This window comes from Patagioenas fasciata, chromosome 1 (genome assembly GCF_037038585.1).
Source record: "Patagioenas fasciata isolate bPatFas1 chromosome 1, bPatFas1.hap1, whole genome shotgun sequence".
In the NCBI taxonomy this organism is placed as follows: Eukaryota; Metazoa; Chordata; class Aves; order Columbiformes; family Columbidae; genus Patagioenas; species Patagioenas fasciata.
Window position 1 is genome coordinate 210,586,874 of NC_092520.1, and position 12,891 is coordinate 210,599,764.

Sequence of the window (12,891 nt, forward strand, 5' to 3'; positions counted from 1 at the left end):
TTAGCTGAAACTGGGTCAGCAGCTGCTTCGTGAGCTGCTCAGTCACTCCTACAGCACACCCAGTAATCTCCATCGTAGAATGAGGTGTAACCGCTTCAACTGTCTGCTTTTAATTTAGCAGCGCATGCAAGGCAGCCCACAGCTCGCCGTCTCCTTTTCTGGCTCCAGGAGCAGCGCCCCAACACTCACTGCAAAGCACGGAGCTGTAGGCAAGCCCTGCGCACAAAACTCCTGGTCCTTGGTGCCACCACCCATCACTTCCAGCGTGCAGCTTTCAGCTTCGCCCTCCTGCCATTTTTGCAGAGTATTGGTTGCTGTTCTGTGTTTTCCAGCAGCTCGGGGCCAAATTACAGGGAAAACTTGATAAAAAAGTGTCAATTCGCCAACAGGGTGGGATACACGCTTAGGTAATAACTATAACAACACTCAAAAATGGAAACATTAGCATTATGTGACTCTTCTCTTTAAGCACGGCAATGTTAGAAATGGCAATCTGATGTTTTCTACTGGCCATCAAGAGCTGAAACTGCAGTTAAGCCACAAAATCATCTTGCAGGTTGTGCTCGCGCTGTGCAAGGTTAAGGGTCCGAGCAGTAACTTGATCATTCGCTCTCACAATGCAACCGCTGGCTAAATAAGTCATTGTGTAACCTACAAGCTAAATTAAGGAAACATGTACTTTTAGGGGTTAAAACGAAAGAGCAGCATTCTGGAGTAATACTGGGAATTGGGGCCAGCAGAAGAGCATTTACAGTGGATTACTAAGCTTCCCAAATCACCAAAGAGGTAAAGTCCAGCAATATAAGACTCCTTTGTAGCTAACTAAAAATACATTGTCAGTGGATTTGTCCAGTTTTATGTATAAGCAATACTTCTTTCACCTGAACTAATACTAGTAGTCATATAAGCCCCTTATTGCCATGTGCTGCATTTTTTTTGCTAATCTTCAAGGATTTAGCTTCTTTGCCACATACCTCAGGGCACCAACTGATAAAGCTCTAACTCTCCATTTTTCCAGGACACCAGCAGTGCGGCCTTGCAAAAAATGAAAATCGCTCAAGAGATTTAAAGGGGAAATTTATTTTGAAAATCCTGACTTGCAGCAAGATGTGGATTTAAAAAAAGCTTATCTATCAAGAATCAGTTTAAATTTTAATTCTATCTGGGGATTCTTTCATGCATTCTAGCTTTAAAGTTTATCTTTTGACAGGGACTTTTTGCCAATGTAATGGCAGCTTTGTCAATTTAATTTGGCCAAGTTTTTATTACTGTTGATCTCCTCTTCCTAATATATATATATATGTCCAATCTATACTGAAGCTTTACCAGTTTGTGCTTGTTTGTGTACCTGTTGTATTGCTCTAGAGCAAGCTAGATACACAGATTTGCAGAAGAAATGCGAAATGAAAAAACAAGCAACTCATCTCTATTTTGTATAGTTACACATTTATCTTAACACTGAAAAAAAGCATTCTTCAGCTTAAAAACTATGTTGAGTTTTGAAATTGGCCGTTTGTTTCAAGTCCAGCTTGTAGCACAATAGGGTGCAGTGGCAACAAAGGAAAATGAGGAATGTCCCAAATCTGAGCTTGTACGAATGGAGCATTATACATCAAGCAGGATGTAAAGAGCATCTTGGTTAAACCAGAACTTACATAGTGCTTCCTAATGCTAAGGATAGAGATTTAGGAAATCCTGTATCCAAGGTTATCATGTATGAAGACCATCTCTTTCTTTTCTTCTTTTTTATTTAAAAAAACAATTTAATGCGTATTACAAGGTGAAGTGACAAAAAATTAGAGCAAGCCTTGAATTAGGGGAGCTGTTTCTAATGGGATTTCAAATCTGATAACATGCAAATACGCTGGTTTCATTTCTCAAATATTAAATATATTCTGAAGATTCGGTGATATTGGAAAAAAGAAATTATCTTTGGCTGATGTAAATCACTAAGAGTTACAGGAGTGGAAGGAGCTCAACCCACTTGAAAACCAGCTCTCCCCTTCTCTCTTTTAAGCATAAGACTCAAAACGAAAGGTGACATTTGAACATTTAGACCGTAATTTGAAAACAATTTTCTTACTTCAAACAAATGGGAACAATAAGGGGGCGGTCACGCAAAGAGAGGATTCAGCAGCTCTTCTGAACAAGAAATAACTGGTGAACTTGTTTATTTGAAGGCACCTCATTTATTTCCGCCTTGTAATTTACAGACTCGTACAAGCTTTGAAACGTAGACTTTTAGAAACTAAATTTAAAGTAAAGGTGTATGGTTGCTGCTTCTGACTAAGGGAAATCTACAGAACAAAATCTGTGCATTGCAACGCTACATACATTTGTGTGTGTGCTGTTGTTGAGCCCAAGCCCCAACTTTTCGAAATAAATGGAGGAAAACCAGCAAGGCAATCTCATGTTTCAAATTCACAAAACTGAACTTCCTTTGTTTTATCTTCCAAAGAGGCGGGACAGTCCCTGGATCTGTTTGAGGACATCTTCCATGGAGCTGCTATGTTTAAAAAACACCAAACCTGTAATCACGCATCTCCTCAAAGCTCTTAAACAACGCTCAGCAGCAAATATAGGAATCCACGTGCATTTTTCAGGCAGTTACGCCATCTCAACTCATGGAAACAGCTTACCTTTTCATGTTTGTGTTTCTCCTTTTCTTTCTCTTTCTTTTCTCTTTCTTTCCTCTCCTTTTCCTTCTCCTTCTTTTCCTTTTCTTTGTCCTTCTCCCTTTCTTTCTTTTTCTTCTTCTCTTTTTTGTCTTTCTTCTTCTCTTTCGGTTTCTCTTTGTCCTCAAACAGTTTTTCGGGAAGCATTGGAGACAAGGAAGGTAACATGCTGGGAAGCCTCATGGCAGTTGGTGTGCTGACAAAGGGCAAAGACATTTCCTTGGGAGGTAACACAAGAGGTGCTGATGGAGCCTTTATCTTATCTTCCTTAGCCTTATCTTTAAGTTTCTCTTTGTCTTTCTTATCCTTGTCTTTTTTGCCTTTCTCTTTCTCTTTCTTTTTATCTTTATGTTTTTCTTTCTCTTTTTTGGTATTGCCATCTTTCAACTTTACTTTTGTGTCAGCGTCCTCAAAGTCCTTTAGCTTGAATTTATAAGGATCAAGATCCTCCTCTTTGAGTAGCTCCTTCCACTGAAATTTCGCTTCCTTGTTTCCTTCCTTGTCTTTATCCTTCTCCTTGCTCTTTTCCCTCTCCTTATTTTTCTCCTTGTTTTTCTCTTTATCTTTTTCTTTTTGTTTTTCTTTCTTCTTCATTTTTGTCTTCAGCTCCTTTTTCAATTTCTTTTTCACTTCAGCTGATGAAGCCAACTTGGTTTTCTCCTCATAGACTTTGATAAGAGGTTCTGGAGTTGGCGGTGAAGCGGAAGGAGAGGAGAAGTAAGTGAAGTTGGCAGGTGGATTAGAAGGTGTCCCCATGTTTGCCTTTCGAATGACCTCATCAATTGAGTCATCCATTGTCCATGAAATGTCTGAACTTGAAGTCCCACCTGAGGGAGGTATTGGAGTCGCTCCTGCCTTATTTGTATTATTGGCAGAAACAGAAGGTTTAGGAGTCGTAGCCTCTGAAACAGAAAGTCTTTTAGGACTGGTAAAAATTTCCCCTTCTGATTCAGAACCAGAGGAAAACTCAAAGGGATCCGGTTCTCGTTCTGCACACGCACGAGCAATCACAGCATCGATTGAATCATCAATGGTCTTGTCCATTACTGGCGCTTTCTTAGTCTGGTTTTCAATATTTGGCTTGGCAGTAGGTTCAGGTGGCGTCTGTCCTTGTTTTACTTGAATGTTTTCCTTTCCTATCTTGTCACTTAATGCAGCCAGAGGGGTTCTACTTGGTGTTTCAGGCTTGACAGGTGGTTGGGGAACATGAGCAGGAACCTTTGGACTTTTCGGACTTTTTGGGCTCTTGGCACGACCCGGTGACTTTTTTTCTTTGGAACCAGGTTTTGGTGAACGTATGGGGCTTCCAGTTACCACTGGGGAGGGCGCAGTTTTAGGTGATTTTGTCTTCTGTCCTGGAGAACTTGTTTTGGACTTTGTTTTGGGTACAAAAGGCTTTGTCTCTAAAGTTTTGGGGGTTGGCACTTGCGATTTTGCAATGGGAGCCAACATTGGTGGTTCTGGTGACGGAGGGGGTACGTCTGTACTGTCCTGAACATGAACTGGAGAAAGCATTGGTGGTACTTTTTGAGTATTTATTGAGCTGAGAGGCTCACGTGGTTCCAAAGCTCCATCCAAGGTGTCCCCTTTGGAAATGGACGGTTTTAGCCTTTTCACAGGTGGAAATTCCTCCGCGTCAGGACTTTCTAATGGTCTCTTGCTCAAGTAGTTCTCATCATTAATTGCCTCGTCCTCTTCCATATCTCCTTCTTCTTCCAGTGGCACCTGCATGGCCTCTGCAGATGTACCTCCATCGGTAGGCACCTGTTCCTCTTCCTCTTCTGTAACAAAGAACATTTTAAAAAAGCATTAGGATGATTAAAATGTGTTTTACAGAAACAAACAGGCAGCAGAGCAAATGTTCACATGTATCTCAGCCCATAAGAGGTAAGTGGCCACCTAACAGGTTCTTACTCCTCTACTTGGAAGGAAAGTCTTGTATCCCCTCTGTCTTGCATTGGTCACCACCACAACTGCCAGGTGCCCTCATTGCGGTGTAACATCAAACCCATGAGCAAAGGATCTGAGGGTAGACCTTGTGGAGAAGGTCCAAGGTGTCAGTTCCACCTAAAAAACACCCTGATTATTTCTCACTGAAGTTGGTGGGATTACAACACCACGAACCTCAAAGTAGTTTTTCCTGTAACAAAGCAGAATGCAAAGCAGACTTGAAAGTAAAATTCACTCAAACCATCTGTCCTGCTTATATATCACACAATTTTGACCACGGATTAGCTACTAGGAAAACGTCTTCCTAAGCCTGGTTTGTTTTTCCTGTAGCGGCACAGTCTGAAGGTTAAAGCAGAGGACTAAACCCCACTCAATCTGCCAGGTTTGCCTCCGATACCATCTTAAGTGCTGGCTGCACAGGGTCGTTATCTGTTACGATGATACGGGAACACCCCAGCATTGCATCTGAAGTGCTTCAGTCACATTCAGGCTACGAGACCTAAAAAAACCAGCTTTTGGAAATAAAATAAACCTCGAAATAAGCACAGTGTGGACATCAGGCACCAACTGTTACAAGACACTGTGGACACCATCTCTGCGATTGCTCTGTTTTTTTTGTTTAATAGCAATTATTTTTTTGCCTCTACATATAATGCCATCTTCAGTCCTACACATGGGACATTATGGTGCGGAGAAAGGAGAAAATTCACTTGAGATCTCCCAGTAAATCCAGAGCAGGTTTGAGAAGAGAACCTCTGATCTCCCCAACCACAGCCAAGCACTTTATCCTCTCGGATACGCTTCCTCACTTTCAAAATGGAATTATCCAAGCAGGAAAAAGGATTCTTAGTCTGGAATAAGAACGAGCACACCGGCATTAACCTGACACATTTATAGTTGCTGTAATTACGTCATTACACCTATGCTGGTTGACATTCCTGTGTAGACAACCTCATTGCACTTCAACCCATGTCTCTGTTTACCCACCTGCAAAACGTATGACATTTTGTCTAGCAGGGTTTCTGCAGAAAGGTATCAAGTGCCCTAACATTCTCGCATGAAATACGTAGCAAAAACCATTTATTATGACAGCAGATAAAGCCCAACTTCTTAATGAGCAGGTGGTTTTAAAGAAGCAAACACCAAGAAACTTATAACGTTACCCTAACACCATTTAGAGCTTTGCAAGGCAGCATCTTTCTGAAAAATCTCTTTTCGAGGCGTTTATTTTCAGGTTTTCTGCGCTGGTGTTTCTCTGCTGTAATGTCAATGCTCTGATTTAGGAGGGTTGAGTCAAGAGCCCTGGGCTGCAGCACAAATCTTGCCAGCATCACAAATTAAGTAAAATGAGCTAGCAACTCTGGCTTTTGCCAGGGCCCGGAGGATTTACAGCAGCCAGCCCAGAGAGGAGACTTTGCCCGAGGATAAAGTCTTAGCCTTCCGTGAAAAACAGAAATGTTAGGGAGTTTGGTTTTGCCTGGCTGGGCACTGACATTACATTTCTTAAACTGCAAAGTTCGAGTATAACTGAGAAATCACTGCAGACCAAGCCTGCACCTGCTATGGGAGCGGGGAAAAAATCTGCTTCCAGATTGTGGAAATAACTTCAATCTCTGTTTAAGCTGTTGCAGGAATCAGCTCCTTCATCCCCCAAAACGGTTTTGGGGATGAAGAATTGATATTCATCAGATGTCACGCAGCACCGGTTGCTACTGAGCAATTCCCTCCCAACCCCATTCAACCCAGTTTGTTTTCGTTTAAAATTTTAAAGAGTGGTAAAATTTAAAACAAACACATTAAAATCAGGATTTGGAGAAGTCTTCTGTCTCAGCTACAAGATGAAAAGTGTAGCCAAATGCAAACATTATGAAAGACAGGGTCTGATGGTGCAGACTTTAGGAATAGCAACATAAACCATTTTAATCTAAAAAACGTGGGGATAAAAAGAGTGAATAAGGTCGAAGAGAAACTACTGCAATGAATAGTAAAAAAATTACATTTAGTAGAAAAATCAGAACATTTATTTGCTAAAGGTTTCTGTCCGGTGTCTGTTTAAACAGCCACTGTGTTGTACTGTGTCTCACGGAAGGGCACTGCAATAGTCCATATTTTTGTAACTCCTTCCCATCCCAAGGTGCTTCTCATGTTTTACCTACTCAGGACTGCAGAAAACCAGCAGCTGCTGGATCAAAGGTGAAAAAACAATATCAGGGGAGGTTTGGAGAACAGGGCCTGGAGTTTTGTACAATTAAAAAAAAGCAATACTTATATTTTTTTTAATAAGGGCAAGTAAAGTTTGCAGCAGGCCCACAAAGTTTCTGTGATCTCGTGTGGAGGTGCCAGCGAAGGGCAGAAGAGGTTAAAGTGCAGTTTGTAGAGGTGAGGCTAGAAATTGGGGTGTCTTGGCTCCAGCTTTCATGCACATTCCTGCAAGCCACAAAGACAATTTAGTAAGGAAGCAGCAGCATTTACCATCCCTTTTATATGGACTTGGATTCCCCCAAAACATCTGGAAAAAATTGCCTGGGTCAGTCCTGAACAATCCGGGGACTAAGGAAGTTCACGAGCACTTAACTACTGACACACATTCACCACTTTTCAGACATGCTCAGATGACAATCTGGAATCCTATCGTGGTCAAATGAAACCCAAATTTCTCTTGGAACGAGGCCACGGTCTGATCCTCAGCGAGCGCTGGTTTTCTGCCAGGCAGCGGCTTTCAAACCTGAGCCACCGCAGCTGTGGCCGTGGCACTAAACAATAAAGCAGGTTTGTTGTGTTGGGTTTTTTTTGGGGGTAGGGGGGTTAATTAGAAAAAGTGAAATCTCTGTCTTATGTTCAAGAGTCGCAGGTTCTTTTTCCTCCAGAAGGATTCACAGGAACTAAGTATGGGGAAAACACCAGCTTTTAAGTGTCATCTGCTTGACTCGGTGATGAGCATTTAAAACCACGCAGCCGCTTTTTCACCTCTGTCCATCTGATTCGCGACCCGGCGCTTCTTGACGTGCAATTGTCTGTGCACGGGATTGCTTTTAAACTCTCTTTACTGCCATCTCTCCCTATCTCCAGCCACCTTATTAATGATCCTACTCTTGAGTTAGCATCTATAGGTCAAATGGATATCACCTCGGCCATCTGCCCTAATAACTCTCTCCTGTAATGAAAGGAGACTAGAGCTGTTTGGGAGGTTTCTCAAGATAACAAATATATTTTTTGGGGGGGGGAGGGCTTGTTAGAGAAGTCAGTGCTGGATCAATATTAATGTTCACATTACTAAAGCTATACAGAGTAATTGTTTATTATGTCAGCTGGACCCATGCGCAGAGCCCGGGTTCAGTCGATGCACAGGTTACAGGAGGGATGGGCTCAGCCCGGTTAATTTATCCAACGCTGAAATAAAACAAGCTGACAGCTGCTAATTCAGAGAAAACCGTGTGTTCAAACAGCATTTCTTCCCGGAGCACATCAGGATGTGTAACACCGCCTGTGTCTACGTAACAAGGCAAGTTCTTTGCTTTCATGAATTGATTTTGAAGCTAAGGGAGGAAGGAGCCTGTTCCTTTCCTGACACGGGTCTGCAGAGCGATCTTGGGCAGGTCACATCTTCTTGTCTTCCCATCTGACAAGTGATGATAATTTCATCTCACCGAGGTGCCGTAAAAGCTGAATGTGATAAATACATAGCTCCTTGGGATCTCCGGACAGAAAGCATTAGAATCCCAAACGCAAGCGGCAGAGCTCTGTCACCACTTCAAATACTGGAAAATGTCTTAAGTGGAACAGTTCAGGCAAGGAACTGAAAGTCCTGCATCTTTTTAACCAAAAAAAAAAAACCCAAACAAAACACTAAAGAAGCACAAAACTTCTTTCTTTGTACATCATGTTCCTGTAGCACAGCAGGGACTCCAAGAAGGCTTATTGAATATATACCTTCTTAATTTGGCCACGGCTCAGTTTCAGGACAGCAATACTCAACACTTCAGTAATGAACTTCCAAGTTCACCATGATCGAGAGACTGTTTGTCCCTAAAACTGACAGAGGGGTACACAGGGACAGAAATCCTGCCCTTATTGCAGGAACTGCAGTGCAATCACCCGTACTGCGCTATCAGGCTCTCCTGGCCGCCTCATTAGAGGAGGCTGCACACATCGCCCTGTCAAAGACAGGTCGGGTGAAAGTGAAGGCAGGAAAAAACAGATGTAAAGCCTTCTGGTTCAAGAGAAAGGCACCTATGTACAGGCATTCTACAAGCAAGAAAACCTATTTAAAAAAAAAAAATATATAAAAATACATATATCAAATTAAATTGTCATCATCTTGGTCATTACCAGACTTTTTACTTGGTAGTTTCAGAGACAGTAGCAAAAGCACTTCCAGCTGAATCATAGAATCATGGATTGTCCTGAGTTGGAAGGGACCCACAACGATCACTGAGTCCAACTCCCGTCCCTGCACAGGACAACCCCACAGTTCACACCGTGTGTCTGAGGACGTTGTCCAGTCTCTTCTTGAACACTGTCAGGTTGGGGCCGTGACACCTCCCTGGGGAGCCTGTTCCAGTGTCCAGCACCCTCTGGGTGAAGAACCTTTTCCTAATGTCCAACCTGAACCCCTGGCACATCTTCCTGCCATTCCCTAGATGATGTCCTAAGGAACATGGCACTGACTGGGACAGACAAGAGCTCTGCTCAGCTCTTGACGCTTCAAAAAACTCGCTGTTGGCTGGTATTTAAGTGGAGTTCCAGCATCTCTTCTAGCAACTGGATTAATACTTCCGTATGTCACAGGGCAGTATCAGGATAAAATCAACTGGCTAAGAGCTGGAGATCTAAGAATAAACCAATATTTCTTAGGGACAAGATGAAGGAGAGCCAGACACGCTGACCTGAAGATGGACACCACTTGCTGAAGAAAGTATAATATCATGTTAGGAACAGCAGCCTCTTACCTCCAAAGCAATGGGTGATGTAGAAATTACACGAAGCCCTGGCAGGTAACAGTTCCTGTGGAAGCCAACTCTTGTTATTATAATAATGCAAGATTTTGGCATGTGGTATTTGATATTTAGTACATCAGATAAACAATATCAGCTTTCAAAGCAAACTCATTACGGATACAGTGCTGAATGAGCAGATGTTTCCATGCAACTGATACCTGCCTGTTTTCAACAATTACATTTCTTCCATAACCTTTTTTCTTTTTCAAACAAAACTTGAACATTTTCTCTCCTGACCGAGTGCAAAATGGCCCAATATGGGTCTATCGGTAGATCACCCACCATTTTCACACACAGTTGTGCTCACATCTGGTCTCTGGGTTCCTCTGCACTGTGGGGTACCAAGTACCTAAGTCTGGAAGTTGAATGTGTCAGGGTTTCTAAGGAAAATCAGCATTCATGAAAAGAACTACTGTGGTAGTGTCTGCACTGAAATCTTCAATCCATCTCCCTTTCCAAGCATTTGCTGAAGGTTTTATACCCAAGCCAGTTCAGCCTCTTAAATACAAGAAATTAAGTGAGCATTCCACAGCAAATGAAACTTTTTAGTGGAAAAAAAGAACACCCTCAAACCAACAATATTTTCCTGCAGACTTCCAGCACAATTTTCCTATTGTCTAGATAAGGCATAAGATTAAGCCAAAGATATCTTTTGGGAAACTTTAAGTCACTAAGTCAAGAGCTTAACATCCTTAACATATCCTTATAAGTAGGGACTTTTGACTTCTGTTAAAAGTGAAAAGGTTTCTTCTTATGCCATGATAGGTTTTATCTCTTTAACTTGTAATAACAATGGCCTTTTCCCAAAACAAACAGAAAGTGTGCTTGTAGTCCATAAAGGAAATTAATGGAAGAGCAACAAAATTCAATCCTGATATCCTACAGGCCAATATCCTGATACTCCAATGCAAAATGAACACACTAGGATACTTGCAGTATATTTTGAGCTTAAAATGGCAGATTTTATATAGATATATGTGCATGCATATATGTGTTATATATATTATTATATATATAACTTCTCTGCCGTATAAACACAACTGATCACTGATGTGACTTGTTAAGCAAACAGGTGATACATCAACAGATTTCTCTTTTACTGTATAAAGGAGATCAACCAGCCTATTACCCAACCCTGATATTTCCAATTGACACTTTCTACGGGAAGAGAGCTGGTAAGAAAGCACCATCAAGGAGCTCATCTTCCACAGGTCTCAAATTTTTCCACTGACATCGCCAGCGAGTTCATTCCAGCCCCTTCTCGGTATGTTCTAAAATGTCGAAACCACAAATACGTTAAACAAAAATTAAAATAAAAAAAAAAAGCTTTCGGGTATGGATAGTGATTTTGCATACATAACCGAAACACTGAAGAGGATGTTAAAGATGCCTGAAGCTAAGCATCCAGACTCATTAGTTATATTGGAACATTTTGGTCCAAATGGCTGCGTGGTGCCTTCAACAACCAGTATTAGCCAGGGTTGAACTCGGAGGTGTTCAACAGGACTGAGAGACCTGGTGTATACATTTATCAATCACTCCAAAACGTAGTTCTTAACTTGTCTGAGAAGCTACGAGTGGTCAACAAAAGCGCCTTCCATCCCTAATAACAAAATAGATCCATCTGCCTTGAAATACAGATGATGGCAATAATCTGGATGAAGACTCACAGATTTCAAGACCAGTTCAGTTATCTCTCCACCCTGATGAACAACTAATTCACACTCTTGATTAGGCAATTCTTGGTATTAAATCAATGGAGATGAACTTTTCAACACAAGCATGGGAATAAGACATAGATAGTTTGCCAGAAATAAACCACAACGACTGAAGCTGTAGTTCTTCTACATCACAACATTGCTTTAAAAGTAAATGGTCCCATCCTTTCTTTTGTCTGGGTTCAAGCATTTGTGCAGAAGAATGGGGAACTAATTGAAGCTAAAATAAGAGAGATTATCTGTTAGTTTGAACCCAAATCACCAACCTGGTCTGTCATGATGCTACTCAAATTTTTGGGCTAGAACAAGCCAGACTAAAGTCTTGCACCTCCTTTCTTCATCCTCATCTTGCCCCTTCTCTACAGTGAAGTGTCTTAACAGGCTAACTCATATGGAAATATATCTGGGAGCGGGTACTAATTGACAGGAAGCTCAACATGAGCCAACAGTGTGCCCAGGTGGCCAATGGTCTCCCATCCTGTATCAAAAACAGCGTGATCAGCAGGACAAGGGCAGTGATCCTTCCCCTGTACTCTGCATTGGGGAGGGCACACCTAGAGCGTTGTGTTCAGTTCTGGGCCTCTCAGGTCAGGAAAGAGATTGAAGTGCTGGAGCGGGTCCAGAGAAGAGCAACAAGACTGGGAAAGGGACATGAACACAAGACCTATGGGGAGAGGCTGAGGGAGCTGGGCTTGTTTAGTCTGGAGAAGAGAGGGCTTAGAGGTGAGCTCAGCACTTTCTAGAACTACCTGAAGGGCACTTCTAGCCAGGTGGGGATTGGTCTCTTCTCCCAGGCAGTCAGCAATAGGACAAGGGGGCATGGGCTTCAACTCTGCCAGGGGAAATTGAGGCTGGAGATCAGAAAGCAATTCTGTGCAGAGAGAGTGGTCAGGCATTGGAATGGCTGCCCAGGGAGGTGCTGGACTCACCGGCCCTGGAGGTTTTTAAACTGAGATTGGAAATGGCACTTAGTGCCATGATCTGATCAATGGACTGGAGTTGGACCAAGGGTTGGACTTGATGATCTCTGAGGTCTTTTCCAACCCAGCCAATTCTGTGATTCTGTGAAAATAGAATAAAAAAATATAAAGCCTTTTTCTGTCCAGTTGGCGCAGTAAAAATCCCACCTCAGGATCGCATGAGCCTAAGGGTGTGGGAAAGGCTGGAGGCACAGAGCATCCCTCTTCGCTATCAGATAAATGTGCAGCTTTGGCTTTCAGTGCGGCCTTAGGATACTGCATGCAATAACACTTTTAGACATTAGTTGTGGTCCTCATTATAATACTTTTTTAGAATATGCAATGTTTATGAAGCCACACTACCCAGGATTCTTCAAATGACACACCCAGCTTCCTGCTGCAGACAGAAAAACAGCGTTGGCAGATTGTTATCAGTTACAATCTCTCTCTGACCTGACAAAATATCAGTCCTGCATTTGTGCTGCAAATAGGAAGCAAAACCGTGTTTCTGTCTAAATACAAAGAGGGGGAGTTTGAGTTTTTAATAGCGGCTCAACAGTTTTTTGTAGATCACACATACGCAGACGAATAA

The 12,891-nt window shown here is 42.2% G+C and overlaps 1 protein-coding gene across 1 annotated transcript in view; it reads right to left on the minus strand.

Moving 5' to 3' along the window:
* TAF3 (TATA-box binding protein associated factor 3) overlaps positions 1-12,891 on the minus strand; it is a 124,998-nt gene that overhangs the window by 24,932 nt on the left and 87,175 nt on the right. The window contains exon 3 of the mRNA XM_065845278.2: positions 2,640-4,456. Within this exon, the coding sequence (XP_065701350.1) occupies positions 2,640-4,456 (1,817 nt within the window). The remainder of the gene's footprint in view (positions 1-2,639; positions 4,457-12,891) is intronic.